At 40.7% G+C, this 21,056-nt stretch overlaps 1 protein-coding gene across 1 annotated transcript in view; it reads right to left on the bottom strand.

Annotated features, from left to right (window-relative positions):
* The window catches only part of cacng2b (calcium channel, voltage-dependent, gamma subunit 2b), a 108,188-nt gene extending 87,399 nt beyond the window's left edge, over positions 1–20,789 (bottom strand). The window contains exon 1 of the mRNA XM_004066076.5: positions 18,922–20,789. Within this exon, the coding sequence (XP_004066124.1) occupies positions 18,922–19,132 (211 nt within the window). The 5' untranslated portion in view covers positions 19,133–20,789. The remainder of the gene's footprint in view (positions 1–18,921) is intronic.
* Between the last annotated feature and the right edge of the window lie 267 nt (positions 20,790–21,056).

The following is a 21,056-nucleotide window of genomic DNA, read 5'->3' as shown; positions in this document are numbered from 1 at the left end:
ATTTAGATATGTTGTTCTATTATCCTGGTGCAGTCTCTCATACTAATCATATAGCCGCAAAACCCATTTTAGGATCATCTGCTCCAGTTTCTCAGATGGCTCATTTGTGGGTCGATATGTAAATCAGAATACAAAACTTAAAAAAAACAACTCCTTTAAGTTTTTAGTAAAAAAAGGCAAAACACATTTTACCAGATAGATTACAACATTTCAAAACACACTTCAGGTGCTTTTGTTTAGATCCAATATACCTCAAAGTCCCACTCCGATCGTCTTTCGACCTTCTTTAAAGGCGTTCCCAGAGTTCATTCAACTGTGATAATGCCATTTTAGCCAAAATAAAAAAAAAACTGGACATAGCTTCTGCAGAGTGGCAGGAGTTCATTAGAAAACTTCCCTCAGAGTTGTGGGTGGGACTATTGGAGCAAAGTAAGCCTTTCCTCACTTCCCATCATCTTTCTGTTTTTACGCTCAACTAATTTACAGCCCATCACAACCCGATGCTAACATAAAAGATTGAGTAACAAAGATTGCCAGCAATGTTGGAACTATCCAGGCAAACTGTTTTGAGCCAGATACCAGTTCCGACAAGGAAAACAAAGACGTACATGGATCCATTTGTTTACAAGTGGATCCGTATGGAACGGAGCAGGGAGCTTGTGTCCCACCCATTGTATTTTCTGCGTAACAAACATGTTTTTTTCAAACAGCTGTTTTCCGTCTCCTCCTGATTTACAACTATTTTAATAAAGAAATACACAGAAATGCAAATGAAAGCTTAATTTTCTTTATACTTTATGTCCTCCATCATCAAAAAATGTCACAAGAACATGTAGCTTCTACCTCAAAGCTACAAGCTTTTTCAAATAGCATTTTTTGTCTGCTCCTGATTCACTACAATTTAAACAAAGTAATACTTTGAATATTACATTTCTTTTTCTATACGTCTTCTATATACGTCTTTCATCATCAAAAAATGCTAGTAAGGAGAACATTTACCAAACATCAAAAAACACAATTGTCATCTGAGTGGGCCTGTAACAATAAATCACATACCTTCACAATAACTGGCTGTACGGTCTATATGATCAACACGCCTCTGGCACACTTGCTTCCTGTCCCACCACAGACAGCTAACAGCTCTGTCATGTTGCATAATCCTGTTAGTGAAACACTTCAGCATCCACAGCAGTGTGAACACACCACTGAACACATGACTGCAGCTCTCAAAACAATTTCAAGATTAATTCCACAGATTTTTGGTTCCCTGCCCACACATAAAACCCACAAGATTCACAAGTGTCCTGAATTGGAATGGCCTGCGATGTAAAAATTAAAGTGGATTAGACTGTTTACCATGAGATGACTATTGAATTGGCAGGATTTTAAAGAATTAAAAATGATTCTGTGTAGATGGGACTTAGGCAAATTCAGGGCAGCTGCAATGCCACATTGTTGCTACTTTTACTGTCGAACTCTGTGAAAACTCAAAAGCTTTGAAACTCCTAGGAAAAAATAATGTTTCAAGTCTAAAAGTAAAACTCGATAAATTAAAAAAATAAAGAGACTTTACCCCTCAAAAATGTTTTTAAGCTATTTTACTTCTAGTTATCACTCCATGTTAACCCTATAAAGCCCACTATTTAACAGTGCAACATTATAAAAGAACAGAAGAACATCTGTAACCTGCGTGACAAGGTAAATAATTTAAACCAAATAAATAAAAATACAAACCAAACAACTGTTATAAGAAACAAAAAGGACTGAAACAACGGCAACAATAAATGAAAAAACACAGAGTGGGCACATAGTGTATCACTGCAGCACCGTGTTGTACAGTCTAATGGCTGTGGGGAGATAGGACCTGCGGTAGCACTCCTTCTTGCACTGTGAGTGTAACAGTCTCGGGCTGAAGGAGCTGGTCACACCTCTACAGTTTGGTGCAGGGGGTGGGATGGGTTATCCATGATGGATGTTAGCTTAACCAACATCCTCTTGTCCACCACCTCCTCGATTGACTCCAGTGTGCAGTCCAGGAAAGAGCTGGCCTTCTTAACCAGTTTAAGTCTCCTCCTGTCTCTGCCTATACTGCCCCCTGCCCAGCACACAACTCCTTAACCCTTGTGCTGTCTTAGATGAACCCCCCATACATTGACGTGTTCCCTACCATGACAAAGGTGGATAAAGGTGAAGAGGATTTTATGTAATCCATGGACACCAGTGAATATCACAAATCATTGAAGAAAAAAGGTTCAGCGCACTGTCTAGTGGGTCTAGATGACCCTGCTCCCAATATTAAAGTGCCTAGGATAGCACAAAGGAGAAAGGACTACTGAGGCCACCACAGTGTCATAGAAAGTCCTGACCAGCTGTCTGCACACACCAAAACACCTCAGTCTCCTCAGCAGGTGAAGGCAACTCTGGCGCTTCCTGTACAGAGCGTCTGTGTTGTTAGACCAGTCCAGATTGCTGTAAAGGTGAAAGCCCAGGTATTTACATATGTCCATTATGAGGTAGGGGTCTCAGAAAAGTCTGTATCAAATATGACTTTGCATACGAAATTTGCTGTGTGTGATTGATGTGTGTCCTGTGGAGTGTGTGTCAGTCCCAGGTGGTGTGTGAGAAACCCGTAAACATTCTCTTTGATTGAGTGGCCGTGATGTTAGTTTGACAGGTGGCCTTGTGCTGCCAACAGAGTGCTGTATCACCATAGTTACACCATGTCATGTGGTCAACAGTACCAAGTAATGCCATACAAGAAGATAAGAAGAGCTGCCACAAATAGAAGGTGGAATGACTGCATTAATTAGACGATGAAGAGAGTGTTATTGATGAATTAGAGTGTCATTGCTCTTTAAAATCCCATCAAAAGAGGATTTCTCTTCTAAACGATTGAACTGATTATCGGAGCACCAAATGGTTTAGAAATGCCTTATGACTAAAAAAAAAGGACTTCTATTCATCAAATCTAAAAATTTCCAGATGTTGAGTAAAATGTTTTTCTTTTTTACTCTTCATAAAAGGCAGAAATTAGCTCTCCCATTTGCAAATTGCAACTGGGCCAGAGGCCAGTAACTACAGTTCTATAAGGGTTCTGTTGTTTTGTGTGCTTTTTGGTCATGTTCTGAGTTTCCCACAGTCCCACTATTTCCCAGGCCATCTTGATCCACAGCCGTCGTCATTTTAGTTAATTGCCTTCAGCATATTTAAGTGTCTGGTTTTCAGTTCATCCTTGTCAGGTCGTCTGCTCTTTTCTACTTTGTCATCTTTTTGTTTCTCCCTATAGTTTTTGTCACGTTTCAATTTGTTTATTAAATGTTTATTTCCTGCCACCAAGCCTGCATTTTGGGTCCTCCACCACCAGTTACAAGTTCAGATTTCACATACATGCAATAACATTCTCTCTAAAAGGGCAGCAAAAGAAACTACCAGTAGTTAATAATTCATCCATTTTCCAAACCCACTTCATCCCTCTTTAGGGTCATGGCGTTGATTATCATTTTTGCAAAATTGGATATACAACGTGTAAGCCGCTATTATCTGTTCTAAATCAAACACAAGACTAATATAGAAATCTGTTCACTCCTAGATATTTCCCCTTAGTTTCAAGTTAAGTTCCCTTATCAGTGTTCTCTTGACATATCTCTATTCACCTTTTGCGGTCTCACTGTTTTGCAGTTTTCTTTTCAGTGCAATTTTTGCATGTAATTTCTGATTGTTTTCAACAACAAACTGTCTCCTGAATCCTGATTGGCTGTAGACTGTGTCCATCTGTGCTGTGTCTGGTTTACAAAAAATGCTTTACTTGCCAAATCAATATAAATGCTTAATCAAAAGCAGATCTTGTTTTCATTTTATTACACTGGACCTATTTTTTTTTAGGAAATGTTAAACTTTGACAATTTAAACAAGAGAGAAAAGTGGGTAAATATTGCTATCTGTCTGAGAAAAGTGTATAAAATGTGTAGTGAGGTATTTACTTCATTGAAACATCTGTGATCATATATTGTGGATACCTGCGATAAACAACGGAATTCTGTTTATTCCCTCAGTTTGAGTCCACTTGGTTTAACTTGTTAATTGTCCAGAGCTCCTGACAAGTATTCTTAGGCCAAACCTGAATTGCTTCCCTACCCCTCTGGCTCTTTCCTATTGCTCCAGTTATAGGGGTATTTAAAGCTATTGAAGTGTCTGAAAGTATTTTTTAAGGAGGAGCCTTAGTGACTTAGGGCTGTCTATTCCTCTACCGGTAGAGTGATCCGCGCCAGGCGTCAAGAAGGTCAGGCAAGGGGAAGAGAGAGGGTTTGATATTTTTCCACAGAAAACAGGGAGAATGATGAAAACTAAGGAGACATAAGCTGAAGAAACAGCCCCAGAGATGGAATTTAAGCCCACAGAGAGGAAACAGCTGTTCAGGAGGACAGGAACCAGTCAGAGGCCACACCCAAACCTACTTGAACTAACACACCCAACTGACCCTGCCCAAGTGCTGCAATTCTGCATCACTTATTCAAATGACGTTGTCCATTTCTTGAGGAAATGACACTGCAAGATCATCCAGTCCTTCAGCAGCTCATGCAATGATCACTCTAAAAACATCAGCTTTGTTTTGTGCTGACCTGTCCAAAGTTTGAGGCAACTGCAACCACATCTGGTGCATTGAAGCAGTAAGATGTAGACTTAGCAGCAGTTTATACAATTATTTTGCAGAGACGGCCCCTTAGCCGAGCCAAAAAAGAATTTATGGTGTGTGAACAGAACACAAAGAAAGCTGGATCAGTAGACCTTGACCTCCAGAAGAAGGGAAGTGACAGTCAGGTTGAAGCTTGTTGCCACAGCAGCTAAGCAACCATGCTTTGGCAACCTTGAAGAAGTATAAAGTTATAATATGGATTGCTATAATATAGTCTTCTATCCTGAAAGTTGTCATCATAAATTGTTAAATTTGTGCTCCACATGCCCATTTTTAAATTTCAGCACCCGCCCCTCCAAAGGTCTCTGCACGTCCTTGGCACAGATCAAGCTCGTCCCCCACCTCCTGTCAACCATAAATGAGAGCTCTTCGTTTACACAGTCTACCGCTAGCTTTTAGCTCCTAAAACCCTCAACCAACATTACCAGTCAAACAAAAAGTGCGAGCATAATCGGATCTACCCAGCCACACAGTTTTAAGCCACATGCCAGCTCGGACAAAGAAAACAAAGATTTACATAATTCTATTTGTCTGTAAGTGAATGCATCAGAATGGAACGAAGCAGGGAGCTTTTAGCCTGCCCATAGTAGCTTCGACGTCACAGCTACAAGTATTTTTCGTCTGCTATTGATGCCCAACAATTCAAATGAATAAATACATAGAAAAGCTTATTTTTTGTTGTTTATATCCATCAAAAATGCCACAAGAATATGTTAAAAACACAAAAAACACAATTTTTCATCGGAGTGAGTCTTAAGGGTCATTTGGCGTTAGAAATCCGCTCTTTGCCATTTTATTGTTCAGAAGGTCAGCAGTTTTCGTGTCCAATGGAATTTTATGAATTCTAAACAGTTAAGTCTGTTTGTGGGTGAAACCATCTTGACGTGTCGCAATCTCTTTGGTTTCTAAAATAGAAGAGTGGATGCATTAAACATTAATGACTTCTTAGAACAGGGGTTAGCAACATGTATGACATGAAGTGCTAATTCTAAAACTTCTCTGCAACAACTGTGCCATCACCAACTAAATCTGAATTCTAATACAAATAAATACAAAAATATTTTTAAGATATGTTCTGTCTAGCTCATGCATTAAAATAACTTTACTTCTTTTGAAGATAGTTAGATAAGGAGAGGATGGGAAGGTGGCATGGGGGCTGTTTATAGACTCTTCTGTTTTAATAATCTCGCATTATTCGATTAGTGCCCCCTGCTATCGTGTGGAAAATGAGCACTTTTTTATTTGTATTTAATGACCGTGATTGATGAAGGAGAAAGATGACTGCACAGTTTTTTACTTTACAAAACTAAACAGACCGCTAATCCACCTCTGGTGTGAATCAAACAAATAAATTTAAAAAAGGTAAAGTTCTGTTTGAGGTGAGAGTGGGGCGGGAGTGATTTAGTAGAGGTGGCTGTGCCGACAGGTCTTAAAAGTGTAGCGATTACCTGAGAAGAAGCCTATTTACAAAAAAAAATGCAGATAAAACGGCTCGTCCAATGTTGTTTAGGCAGTAGGTTGGACATGTCTTGAATTAGTACAGCAGAAGTGCATGCATGAGTGACAACTCTGGTTTGAAACAATTTAGAGATTGAGCAAAATCTAGCTTTTATTTTGGCAGTCCATTTATCTGCAAGTTCACTTGGATGGTAGCTAAATATTTAACTTGGAGTTAAACATTCCAAACTAAATATTGAGTGTAAAAGCTGAATTTTTTTATTTGGCCTAAATATTTATATAAAAAATAAATACTTAGATAAGATGCTTAAATGTTTAGTTTGGAAAACAAATACTTAGGTCTGATATATATATATATATATATATATATACCGGATGGGTAGCTCGGTTGGTAAGGACTGTCATGCAGGAAACCCGGGTTCCATTCCCAGGGCGGAACGAACAACTAATGGTAACAACTAATGGTAATGGAAAATGGGGCAATTACCATAACAATGGAAATGGGGCAATTACCATAACAAAGACGGGCAATTACATCACCCAGTGAGGGTCCTTGGGCAAGACCCTTAACGTTAATGCCTATCTCACAACATGAGAGACAATGAACCACATGTCATGCCGGCTCAGACGTCGCCCGGCCAAACAAGGTCTGAGGAACCAGGGCACCCTGATGGAAAGTGGGCTACTGGAACAAGACGGAAATGGACTAGATGTGAGAACAAGGTTCTGTTAGAATGCTACCACTCAAGTAATCCCACCCAGAGGGGTTACATGCAGAGAATGTGGAATGAATGGATGCTTCGAAACCCACAATCAAGGCTAACTGCCAAACAACTGGTAGCTCAGTGCTCTAACATCCACAAACGGCAACTCCTATCACAACTTGAGATTGAAGCGATACAATACAATGGCACGGGAGAGCCAGAACAACAGGTCAGAGAGGAGGTTATGCCACACTTCCACCCTGAGATTGGGTACACAGCCCCAACAACCACAATAACACTGAGCGAGGCAGCAACTGACCTGAAAGACAAGATCATGTCTACAATGAACACTAGGCTACCCCGACACCAACTACGACGGTTAAGTGACGTACCTGAAAGTCTACTGGAAACTGTGAATGAAGCATTGAGGGCAATTCCTACCACAAACATTACAGAAACCAATGAACTGGTTTACACTTCAGCAGCAGTGATCCTTGAGATGCTTGGCTACAAGAGCAACCATGGAAGAAAACAGTACCCACCATGGAAGCAACGGTTAGAGGCCAAAATCAAGGCAACTCGGAAGGATGTGAGTAAGCTGACAGAGGCTCAAAGAGGTACAATGAGAAAGCAAGTACCTAAGAGATACAGCCAGATGCCCATACCTGAAGCACTGGAAACTGCCAAACAAAGGCTCCTAGCCTTGAGCAGCCGCCTAAAGAGGTACACAAGAGACAATGAAGCCAGACGAATAAACAGGCTCTTCGCAACTCAACCTGCAAATGTGTACGCTCAGTGGCAGGGTCAAAACAGCCGAGCAGACCCACCAAGGCTAGAAACTGAACAGTACTGGAAAAGTATATGGGAGAAACAGACAGCACATAACAGCAATGCCCAGTGGCTGGTCTCTCTGAGAAAAGAACATAGCAACCTCCCTGAACAGAATCCAGTAACCATCACAGTGGCAGACATCCAAGAAAGAGTCTCAGGTATGAAGAACTGGACAGCACCGGGCCCTGACATGATACATGCCTACTGGCTAAAGAAGCTTACCGCACTCCACGAGCGCCTGGCAGCACAAATGAACCAGCTGCTAAGAGATGGGACTCACCCCGAATGGCTAACGGAAGGGCGAACGATCCTGATCCAGAAGGATCCCTCAAAGGGTGCAGTCCCATCCAACTACCGGCCAATAACCTGTCTGTCCACAACATGGAAGCTCATGTCAGGCATCATTGCAACAAAGATAAATAGGCACATGGATCAATTCATGAGTAACACACAGAAGGGCATTGGTAGAGACTCCAGAGGAGCCAAACACCAACTCCTGGTCGACAGAACAGTCGCTCAAGACTGCAAGTCACGACACACCAACCTGTGCACAGCTTGGATTGATTACAAGAAGGCCTATGACTCAATGCCACACACATGGATCACTGAATGCTTGGAGCTGTACAACATCAACAGGACTCTAAGAGCCTTCATAGGAAACTCAATGAAGCTGTGGAAAACCACCCTTGAAGCCAATGGGAAGCCACTTGCACAAGTGTCCATCAAATGTGGGATATACCAAGGTGATGCTCTGTCCCCACTGCTGTTCTGCATAGGTCTCAACCCCCTCAGTCAAATAATCACCAAGACTGGCTATGGATACCGACTCAGAAATGGGGCCAACATCAGTCACCTCCTCTACAAGGATGACATCAAGCTATATGCTAAGAGCGAGCGTGACATTGACTCCCTGATCCACACCACCAGGATCTACAGTACTGACATTGGGATGTCATTCGGGCTCGAGAAATGCAGCCGGATGGTGACAAAGAGAGGCAAGGTAGTCCACACAGGAGGGGTCTCACTTCCAGAAGGAACAATAGCAGACATCGAGGACAGTTACAAGTACCTTGGAATTCCACAGGCAAATGGCAACCCGGAGCAGGCAACAAGGAAAGCTGCAACAGCTAAATACCTCCAACGAGTAAGGCAAGTCCTGAGAAGCCAGCTCAATGGCAAAAATAAGACCCGGGCAATAAACAGCTATGCACTGCCCGTTATCAGATACCCTGCAGGAATAATAAGATGGCCAAAGGAAGAGATACAGACCACGGATGTTAAAACACGAAAGCTCCTCACCATGCATGGAGGGTTCCATCCCAAATCCAGCACCCTGAGACTGTATGCTAGCCGCAAGGAAGGAGGCCGAGGACTAGTGAGCGTAGAAGCCACTATCCAGGATGAAACATCCAAGATCCATGAATACATCAAGCTCAAGGCCCCAACTGACAGTGTGCTCAGTGAATGTCTCAGGCAATGGAGAACAGAGGATACAGTGCTGGAGGACAGATCCTCATGGGAGGACAAACCCCTGCATGGGATGTACCACCGGACCATAACTGAAGTGGCTGATATCAAGAAGTCCTACCAATGGCTAGAAAGGGCTGGCCTACAGGACAGCACCGAAGCGCTCATCCTGGCAGCCCAGGAACAAGCCCTGAGCACCAGAGCAATAGAGGCTCAGATCTACCACACCAGACAAGACCCAAGGTGTAGGCTGTGCAAAGAAGCGCCTGAAACAATCCAGCACATAACTGCAGGGTGTAAGATGCTGGCAGGGAAAGCATACATGGAGCGCCACAATCAAGTGGCTGGAATAATATACAGGAACATGTGTGCAGAATATGAACTGGAAACCCCAAGGTCAAAATGGGAAACACCTCCGAAGGTGGTAGAGAATGAGAAGGCAAAGATCCTGTGGGACTTCCAGATCCAGACTGATAGGATGGTAATGGCGAACCAACCAGACATTGTAGTGGTGGACAAAGAACAGAGGAGAGCCGTTGTGGTGGATGTGGCAGTGCCAAGCGATGGGAACATCAGGAAGAAGGAACATGAGAAACTGGAGAAATACCAGGGACTCAGAGAAGAACTGGAGAAAGCCTGGAAAGTGAAGGTGACAGTGGTGCCAGTGGTAATTGGAGCTCTCGGGGCAGTAACCCCCAAGCTGGAGGAGTGGCTACAACAGATACCTGGAAAGACCTCAGACCTCTCAGTCCAGAAAAGCGCAGTGCTAGGAACAGCTAAGATACTGCGCAGGACCCTCAAGCTCCCAGGCCTCTGGTAGAGGACCCGAGCTTGGAGGAGAAACCACCCGCAGAGGGTAAGAGGGGCGTTTTTTTTTTTTTTTAATATATTTATTTTCCAAACTAAATGTTTAGTCTGTAAACTAAGTATTTATTTATAAAAACACAATTAACTTAGCAGACTTAATATGTAATTAGTAAATGTAAAATTTATAAATACATCAATTGAAAGGTGAAAATATATTTTTAAAAATTGAAACCAGTTTTACTAATAAAACAGGCTAAATAAATATTGCTAAAATATTGCTGTTAATATTTGGCTGTCTCACTTTACAAACGGCACCCGATATATTGCAACTATGCTTGTTTGAAACTAAAAGTATTGCATTTATGGTATGTCATGCCTACAGCAATAGGATTGGATACGTCAGAACAAAATACCATCAATATTTTTAAGATCTTCACAACCATTCACATTGAAAAAACAAGTATATGCTTTTTGATAATTCATCTTTTGTTACATTATGAGACAGGGCCTGAGTTACTTGATATAAGTGAATACTGTGATGCTGCTTTTAATACATGTAAAATTAAATGTTTTTACTTTTTTTATTAGTTCGGTCATTTTAGTAATATACATTTTCCACAATTGGACAGCTTCATTATTCATTGTTTTCACCCTCAGTAAATGGAGTGGTGATCAGCTGAAGTATTCATTTTAAAACTTGATTACATATTGACATATTGCAGAACAAAAAGAGAACAATCTGGGTTTAATCTGACCTCTCTTGTTTATTATTCAACAAATGGAACTTATAACTTCATAAATGTCAGCCGCTGCAATGCCATGACCAAAAAAACGATTGCTGTCATAAATGTGTGCAACAGCTCAAGGATCAGCGTTGCACTTTCCCACTCAAGCACGCACTTTCGTTCCATCCACAGACACGGGCTCATTTAGCCCCACCTGTCATCTTACTGACAACAGTTTCAAAAAATTTTTAATTGCCCGTTCATGAAGGCTGACGCGGAAAAGTGGCAGTATTAGTATTATAGTATTATAGGTGGGTGCGGTCACAGTAACAGCGCTGCGTGACTGGACCCTTTTCTTTATGAACTCATAGGCGAAAAAAGCTCATTGTGAGAAGAGATTGTCACTCAAACCCAATTTTTTTTCAAATCTGTAAAATACAAACGACAAATCAAGTGCCTATTGTTACACCCGCTGTCTGTTTCCTCTGCGTGCCCACTGTGGCTCGCGTGGCCCAAGTTGCCGACCCATGTCTTAGAACATTTTCAGTAAGGCTTTTGTGTTCAAAAGGTTTTAGAAGTTACTTGTACATCCAAAGACCACATTACTGTTCGATAGAATGAGCGTCTCAGGCTATAAATTAAGATTTTTTATATTTACATATTTAGCTACAGACAAACATCTGTAAAACTATTTTGTTTTGCAGTTTTCACATTGGAATAGATCATGACTTTCTGGTTTTGCACCAACAGCATCTTTAAGAAGAAATCTAAACACCAAAATCTTATGCATGCATGTACAAGCAAGCAGTTTCAATGAAGGAAACAATCTTTGTATTGATGCAAATACATATCAAATACGCATCAAACCTTCTAACTTTACTTAGTTAAGCATTTACTAGACAGCAAAAACACAAGCAGCTTTTTGTTTTATTAATATATAAATGAATATGGAAATGTATTCGGGTTTTAAGAGGTAAATCTACAGTGGGCCAAAAAAGAATTTATTCAGCCACCAATTGTGCAAGTTCTAACACTTAAAAAGGTGAGAGAAGCCTGTAATTTTCATCATAGGTGAAAACTACAGGCCTTTTTTGTCTCTCAACTATTAGAGTGCATCATACGCACATTATGCCTGTTATCAAGCAATCAATTTAAGTGTATCTACCTTCATAAATCACATTGGATTCAGATTATCAGAGCTTTTTAAAACCTATATTTTGCTATTTAGTCCCATAAAAGAGCATTACAATTTTGAATTTTTAACCATTTTAATTCATGTATTAACATGAATTTCCTTTAGTATGTTTACATAATAAACAAAATCTTATGTGGATCATAAAATAAACATTTAACCTTTAGGGCAGTTAGACATAATCTAATTAAATTAAGAAGTAAAGCCCCATTATGAGGGAAGTACAAAAAAGAAAATGAGGAAAACAAATACACACAAAAACCATTTGGACTTGTAAAGATGCAGCATTGTCAACATAATCCTTTTCTGGCACAAACTCTTGTTTTGGAAATCTGCTGTCCTGCTTGGATGGAAATCATCATTCACAAAGTTTGTTTTTGTTTTTTTAAAGGATCAGAGTCCCCAGATATTTTCACAAACATGATTCTGTGTTGGACATGTGCACAGAGTACACTCATAGACACCTCCACCATGTTTGCAGTAACATATCTGCTGTCACACACACACCTTGCTCGCTCTTCGTCTCCGTGATGAAGATTAATAGCAGCACTTAGAGCCTGCTGAGCTCCACCTGTCATGACTGGGGCCTCCGAGGCAGCTCCGTTCTGTGGCAAAAAAACAAGCCACTGTCCCGGGGCAAGATCTATCACAGAAGACTGTGACAGACTGTGTCTCTGGAGCCAGATCCCACACCTGGGCCACCAGCATAGGCCCATCCTTTCAATGTGACAGCCATTGAGAGTTCCACTGGCATACTCTTCAAAACCTGCTGCTAGAACGATGACGGAATGGCTGCATGGATGTCTTTAAAGATCTACTCCGATAAAAATAGTCTTTTTGGTGTTCTTGTGGCATTTTGAGATGGAAGACTAAAATTAAGCTTTAAATTGCATTTCAAAACAATTATTTCTTTAAGAAAAACAGAACTACTACTACTAATTTTCTACCAAATCCTGAAAGTCGTTACGGTTAGGTAAAAAATCTGAGAAAAAACAAGTTTAAAAAAAATCCCAAATGTTTTTTTTCTTCCTTTCCTCCTCTTTCTTGCCTTGATTCCTGGAGCTGTTGGTTGAGGTTTGACAGCTGCTTTGCCTTGTCAGTCAATCTTATAACTGTATCAACAACAGGCCGCCAACAGAGAGCGGCTGGATGCTGACTGCAAGCTTCTTTGTGTAGGGAGAATACATAACTCTTTTTGCCAGCCTTCCAGCAATTCTTTGCAAGCCATCTTAGATTGTGTGATATGTGTTTTACAATTTTAATTTAAAAGATCTTTGATCAACCAAAGACAAAAAAAACAAAACAACTGAATGTAAAAAAAAACAAAAAAACAGATCAGATGCTCAATGATTGGCTGTTTTGAAGCAAAACACCATGTAATCAGCACACGTTGTCCTTCTTTAAAGTTTGACCAAAAAATAATAAAACAAAAGCAAAAACAATGAAATACCTCCTGGTTTTTTATGAGCTGCCAAGCCAAATAAAACCACTCATTAAGGAAAAAGCAGGAGCTACAAAAGTGCAAAAGTTGTTTGTAAATCAAAGAAAATAATCTCTCTATATGTCTCTTGTAGAAAAACTAGAGTTTTCAATTAATCTTCTTGAAATTGACTCTTCCTGTTCTAAATATCCCAAAATTAATCATCTGATATTGTATTTTCCATCAATAATCTATACCATACACTAATTGTTATGATTACTAATAATTACTGCTTGTAGTATTACAAATGACAGCATTTTTCCCTTAATCAGATTATCTCAGTAATCAGATTACATGGCATTTCTGTTCCCAGCAGCTAAACTATTTGCAGCTTTATATAGTGGCATTTTTTTGTACCAATAGAATTTTTTTTTTACAATCTGATTCTATGTAATGTGTTACTTCCTATCACAGTCTTTCACTATCTGTGGCTTTAGATAAAAGATGCTGCGCAGTCAGGCTGCGCAGATGATCAGCATAAAAAAACTGCTTGAGCTGTTGCTTATTAGGATGATTAATGTCAAAGTCGTGATGTAGGCTAATATTTTAACATCTGCACACAGACAAGTGCTCTATTGTAAAAGCAGATTGTTTACAATACAAGCCGAGAGTTACAAGGTGTTAGCCTAGATATCATGTTTCCGGTTTTGTCCTGTTGACCTGTCATTGTGATGGCAAACTTAAGCAGGCCTTCCCCTGTATCTGCAAATCATGTACATCTTGTCCAAAGCATGAAAAAGAAATCTGAATCAAGCTGTGACGTATTATGTTAAAAGCCTGGGTAATATAAGTTAGATAGAACGTGGGCCTGTGTGTTAAAGATAGCACAAGATGCCTGAGGGTGTGTGACAGCAAACCAGAGCTGCCTGCTCTTTTTCTCCCTTTTTTCTCTTTTTCCTTTCTTCCTTTTCTCAGGGCCTCCCAATCTTTTTTCCCTCTTCCCTCTCATTTCTTTGCACCACACAGCTATAAAGCAACTGTAGCTGTGAAGGCCAAGCATAGAGAGCACACTGGATCTGTCTCCGATATTTCTCTGCTCTTAACCATTTTAAATCTGGTGCCAAAGATGCAGAGCAAGCGTTGAATGAGAGAAAAGTAAAGATACTTAGTAAGGAAAAAAGGGATACTTGTAGTGGTTTGTTGAAGCTGCATTTTCATAAAAAACATGTTAGTATTTGAAATTATCCTTTAGTATTTGTCTAGGTTTAATTTCCTCTGGTGTTAAAGATGTTGACGTCACATAGTCGTGTCTTGATATATCGCGGTCTTGCTGTTTTGCAGATTTTTTTCTGTGTAATTTTGCATTCTTTTTTAATAGAGTATCCTATTATGCGTCCTGATTGGCTGCTGACTTTGTCTATCAAACTACTCTGTGCGGTGTCAAGCTAAATGCACTCAGTTTGACAAATCTACATAAATCTGTGATTGTAATCTGATCTTTGTTTTCAATCTAGAACGTTAGACTTATTTTTCAAGGAAGGTTTGAACTTCAAGAGTTTAACAAAAGAGAAAAGTATAAAAATGTTTATATCTGTCTAAGAAACGTGTATAAATTGGAGAGTTACAGCCTTAAAACATTGGTACCATATTTTCTGCAAAATAGAGTGGACCAGATAATAAGGCAAACTTAACCCTTGTGCTATCTTAGATGACCCCACCCTTACATTGACGTGTTCTCCCTACCATGACAAGGGTGAACAAAGGTGGAAAGATGTCATGGAATCCATGGACACCAGTGAGGTTCACAAATCATTAAGAAAAGAGGTTCAGCGCACTGTCTAGTGGGTCTAGATGACCCAACTCCCAATGTTAAAGTGCCTAGGATAGCACAAGGGTTAATAAATGGTCAATTTTCAAACGTTTTTCATTTATAAGGCGCACTGAACTATACTGTAAGAAAAAATACAAAAGAATCAGAAATAAGTCTGTCAGTCAGACCTTAACTGCATTCACAGTAACTCTAGAATTACACACTACCCAATAATACAACTACCCATCAGCTACATTAGTGTTGTTAGCCGCATTAGCGTAATCACATCACCTGTAACCTTTAGCCTTGTTTGTTTGTGGAAAGCTTTATTTTGAGGTATTTTCATTTAATTTTGTGACATTGTGGATCAACCTACAACTAAAAAAGTGGGTTCATTAAGTTTTTTACTATTATGACAGGCTTCCAACTTTTACTTGCACCATCAAGGGGTAGTTTTTTAATCTTGAAGAGTTAAGAAAATAAAAGAAAGCCAAACGAAAAAAAGGTCCTGAGTGTTCTAATTTACTGCATCCAAAAATAGTATCATTTTATGAGCAACACAAAGAATATTAAGCACGAACCTCCTATTAATACTATAATTCAAATGTTGATATATCTTATTCCAAAGTTTAACACAGATGAATAGTTTTCAATTTTTTGATTAACTTTCATATAGCGAGAATGAGTAAAAAGGTGTATGCCAGGTTAAGTCAGCATGATTTGACCAATGTGATAATAGAAGGTTGCAATCAGGGGATGTCACATAACGGCTAATTAAAAAAACTTGATATGCATAAGTGCGTGCTACTCTGTGAGTAATAGCTAAGTTCTGCTAATGACATGCATTCAAGCAAACAGTAAAATGCAGTAATTTGGCAGACATTGAGCTATTCAGTGGTTTGCAGACTTCTACATCACATAACAGAGTTACATACTACATACACACTGCATCGGTCTTCAACCCACATAGAATGTGAAGGCAGAAGCTATTCTAGTGGCTATATCCCACAGACAGAATGTGAATCACAGGAGAAATCCTTTAAATGCAGTGAATTGATGTCATTAGTGCACGGCTTTGTCCCGTGCATCAGGTGAATCCAGAAGTTTGCTGAATTATTATAACTGATTGAGCTGGAATAACTGTCCATGTGGCAATGTGTGTGTGATGTGTCACTCTGCGGTGTGTCCTGCGTTGGGCTCCTGACAAGTTTGTTTCCACACACAAAAAAGACATTTTACAGCTCCCCTATTGTATGATCACCAATAAACTCACACTGCAGCTCACATATGCTTCAATTCCTTTTTCCCTCTGCCACCTAAATGTTTGTCCACAACGTTTGTTTTATCGACACGCTATGAAAGCAGTCATTTGGCTGTTTTTCCCCCCTTTGACATGACTCTCACAAACACTGTAATCTGACTACGCACTCCAAAAGAGGGTTTGACCTTTTACATGTAAATCCCATGAATCATTTTCACTCCACATAATGTCTAGGCCTTTGAACTGGCTAAATAAAAGGACTGGGTTGTCACACTGGATTTTCTTCAACCTTGACAGATTTTTTTTTCTCCTAGAAAAGGTTAGTTGGAAAATACATGTCAGTTTGTTGGCTGCAAGAACACAACCCCTTCTCTATTTTGCTTTGAGAAACGTGTCAATAACATTGGTTATGCACAAACAGTAATAGGAGCAGAGGCTGGTAACAACTGTTTACCTACTCAAGCCACATGTTATCTGTGAAGACACTTTGGTATCTGTGAGAGATCTTAAAGACAGCAACAAAATTTCTTTCTTAACTGCTGCTGTCGAATGGGGCTTTAACACGTATGCGATATTTGCGATCTGGTCCCGAAAATTCAAGGATGAATTTCTGCTACGTCCGAGATAGCTTATTTGTGATCTTTAGTCAATCGAGTTAGTAAAAATACACTTTAGGCAATGTAATAATCGCTCTAAAATGCAGAATAATGTTGGATAAGTACATAAGCTAAAACCGTATCCTCTACTGTCACTTGAAGTAAATACATTTTCAAAGTAAAATGTCAGTGAAGCTTCTCATTTTCAAAATAAAAATATCAAGTGTTTTTTTTGTAGATAAAAAAAGAGAGTCTTTAATATGCGAATTAACGGAATGTCAGTTAACCAATATTAGACTCATTTTTCAATAAGTCATTGCCATTTTTAAGCTTTTCAAAGTAAACTATATCCATATATTACCTTTGGCACACTAAAGAATTAATATTTTTATTAAATATCAGTTATTTTTGCGAGCTACTTCTCCTACCCAGAAGTAAGACAACTCAATTTCGGAGTCACCGGCTTTTGCTCGATGTGGGTGCCGCCCATTTCATGATGTCAACCTTGAGCCGGCCGTGGCAGCCTGTCTGTTTGCCCAGGAAAACGAACAACATCCAAACTTTTTCAAGGATGGATGTGCATATAAAATGAAAGCAATTTGCTCTGCTGAGAAAGTGTGTGTGTTAGTCTGGGGGTGGTGTTGGCAGCACAGACTCTTCCTGGAAGGGGCCATTCTTCACTTTGTTATGTCACAATGTGAGAGCCCACTCGTTTTCATGGATTAGGTGGGGCTAGTGCTCAGAGGGCAGGGATTTAGAGGAATGGTCAGATATATGTGAATGGAGCAAAAATACTGCTTAGGGTTTTTTGTGAGGAATTAACGCTATAATACACCTAAAAGCTTAATATAGGCCAAGGACATTAAATACATCTAATGATCAATTTTCTCTAAAGATGAAAAAAGTCAGTTTACCAGAAATGTTTGTTAGTCAGTTTAGATTAATGCACTGTGAACTTTTTCTTTAGCTGTTTAAGTAATCTTTATCTTTTTTTGGTAATTTTTTTGCTGGAACTGTAGTCAGCAAGACTATGGAGTGTGGACTGTGAAAAACTGTGGAGAACATTCTCAGGATTTGTTGTAAAAGGATCCAAAGCAACGGTGACATTTATGGTTTGTTTTTTACTGGCAAAAGGAATAAAATTAAGGTGTTTAAATACATATTATTTTATTCATTCATCTTCTACTGTTTATTCCCTTTTGGGGACACAGGGCTGCCAGAGCCTATCCCAGCCACTTGTGGGCAAAGGCAGGGGACACCCTGGACAGGTCACCAGTCTGTTGCAGGGTAGAGTGTCCTCAATCACACACCCATGCACTCTCACATTCACACCTAGGGACAATTTTGGTTGACCAATTAACCTATGAAGCATGTTTTGGGACAGTGGGAGGAAGCCAGAGTCCCCTGAGAAAACCCACACATGCACGGGGAGAACATGCAAACTCCACACAGAAAGGTCCCCCATTGATCTTCTGGTTTAGGTCTCTCGACTGGGACTTGAGCCGGGGCTTCTTGCTGTGAGGCAAGAGCGCTAACCACTACGCCATCGTGCAGCCCTTAATTTTCATTTGTCCAGTAAAAAGACAGACAAAGACCAACTATTAGGACAACTTTTGATTAAATTGTAAGAATCATGGTTTAATCTGTGAATTGATGATCTTGATTCGTGAAACGAATCGCCACATATAAGAACCCGCAGCTCCACTGTTAAAGGTAAAGCCTTGGTGCAGTTGTTTGGTGTGTTTTAAGATGTAGAAAGTCCAAGCTATAATATTTGTTGGACTGGAGAAATCACAAAATATACAGAAAGGCAAGAATAAACTGTAGTTTTCATTTGGATGGATCGTAGATCTGAGTGTATGTATGCGTGGCCACACCGGGAACGAGCTCCTGGTGCGGAATGGCAGAGCGGTGTCGGTGTACCCGTGCACAGACGTGCTGCATGTCTCCAGCTCACCTTCCAGGCAGCAGGTCCTCCAGAGGCCCGAGTGTGTCATCACCTCCTCATTCTTTTTGCTGGTCTCATTCTCATTGGTGCTCTTGATCTTGCAGACGCCACGAGAGTACAGCCAGTAGTCCGTCCCTACAGCGATGGTCATGAGGCTGAAGGCAGCAAAGGCCCCCACCGTAGTTAGCAGCATTTGAACGCCGCGGTCAAACACCCCCATGTTGCCACATTCCACGAAGGGGGGGCCTCCTTTCTTCTTGATGTACAGAAAGTAAATATTTGTGAGTTTTCGACGCCACGCCAGCTCGGAAAACTGGGGGTGGTCGGCGTCGGGTGGACGGCGATAGCGGGGGAGAGCTGGGGGGGCAGGGGAATTAGGGGAGCTCGGGGGAAATCGTATGGTTGGTTTTTGGGGGGGGCAACAAGCAGATAAAAAAGTAGTTAAAGATGAGGGGTTGTGAGGTGGACTTGTTGTCAGCTTGACCCAACAGATGGGTCAAGAACACTTTGGCCAGAACAACAGAACCCTCAGCGGAAAAGCTTTCAAAAATGTTGTCCCAAATTGGCAGGAGGTTGCCCTGCTTTGAAAAAAAAGAACATTGACCTAAAAACACAGGCTTCTAGCAGATCCCACAAGAGATGTGGTCTGGGATCTGGGCCTACTTAGTTGAGTTTGAAGGCCTCAAAAAGTCAAAACTCCGAAAAAGAGTTGGGTGATAAAAAAGCGGGTATTTTGAAGCAGCTCTCACAGCTTCAGCGGTACTGTATGGAATAATGTGCAGATGAAGATTGTCACATGCAGCCAACAACGTCATTGCCGTGCCCACACACCCTCACAGACCTAACTTTTATCCGCACGCACCTGTACATGGATGAACAGCCGCATGCAGTGTGAATTAATTCATGCTGAAAAAGTGCTGGGGGGGTTAGAGTAACACAGTTGGCGGCCTGATTTCTTTGAAAAAAGCCCCAAAAGAAGTAAAAAAAAAAAAAAAAAGCAGTGTTCTCCAAAGGGTTGATGGCACAATTCAGTGATGGTCTCTAACTCTAACTACTGAATTATGGAGATTCTGGAGAATTGAGATGTAGGAAGACGAAGATGGGAGACATGGGAAGACGGACAGACAAGTGAACCAGGCAAGCATATGTAAAGAAAATCTGAAGTGGTGAAAGAGATGAGAGGACAGGTTCAAACCAGCAGAATCCAGCTGTGCTCCAAATAAAAGACAAAATTAGAATTTATGCCAGATAATAGCCAGTATCACAACTGTCATTAAATAAGCCATGATGGGAAATAAATCAACCCCCTTTAGAATTATTAAAATAATTGTGATTAAAAGAAAGGGAAAAACATCTTGAAGTTGTGAAAATAAATATTTAAAAAAAGATTATTTTCCCCTTTTCCTAAAATTCTGATTCCCAGTTTCCATATGTGGTCCCAAGACCTTCCTCCGGCAACAGTGGGAATCTACTATAAGGGGATTGGGGCAGCGGCAGCGATGGCACACCGCGGACACAGGGGCGCATCCAGGCAGAGAGGCCGAGCATCACCGGTCAGGCAACCGGCCGCTGAAGAGCGCAGGACACGGTGTGACGGACGAAGCTTCCCTGAGCGTCAGAGCTTCTTACCCCCCTCCTCTTCCTCTGCATCCAACCGATCCAAGACTGTTATATCACGGCCGACAGACGAGCAAACGAGCGCGCGCACACACAGGCGCGCGGCCACTTACTGACATCAGATAAAAAACGGTCAGGCATGTTCAAAAAGCAGCCGGATTGCTTTGTTTGCACGCGCGACTGCTCTGCGGCTCCTGCGCGCAAAAAAAGAACATTTCAAGTCAATCCTTGGCTACCTCGTTCTTCTTCTTCGCAGAGCTGAGATAAGTGGAGGAAAAGGAGGAGGAGGAGGAGGGGGGTGGATGATGGTTAGAAGCGTAGAATAAAAAAATCGACACAAGCATAGAGAGAGAGAGGTCTGTGCGCAGCAGCGGCGCTTTACGCAAAAACAAGCTCACTCAAAGATACGTTTTCCAGTTAAATCCGTTAGCTACCAAATTAGGTTTTTCCTGTTTCCTTAACCAAGAAAAATAAAACTTTATAAAAACAATACTCTACTGGTTTGGGTAATCCATTTTTGTCAGGTT

Source organism: Oryzias latipes, chromosome 1 (assembly GCF_053564925.1).
Source record: "Oryzias latipes strain Hd-rR chromosome 1, Olatipes_Hd-rR_3.1".
Classification (NCBI taxonomy): domain Eukaryota; kingdom Metazoa; phylum Chordata; class Actinopteri; order Beloniformes; family Adrianichthyidae; genus Oryzias; species Oryzias latipes.
This window is presented reverse-complemented; position numbering and strand designations above follow the sequence as displayed.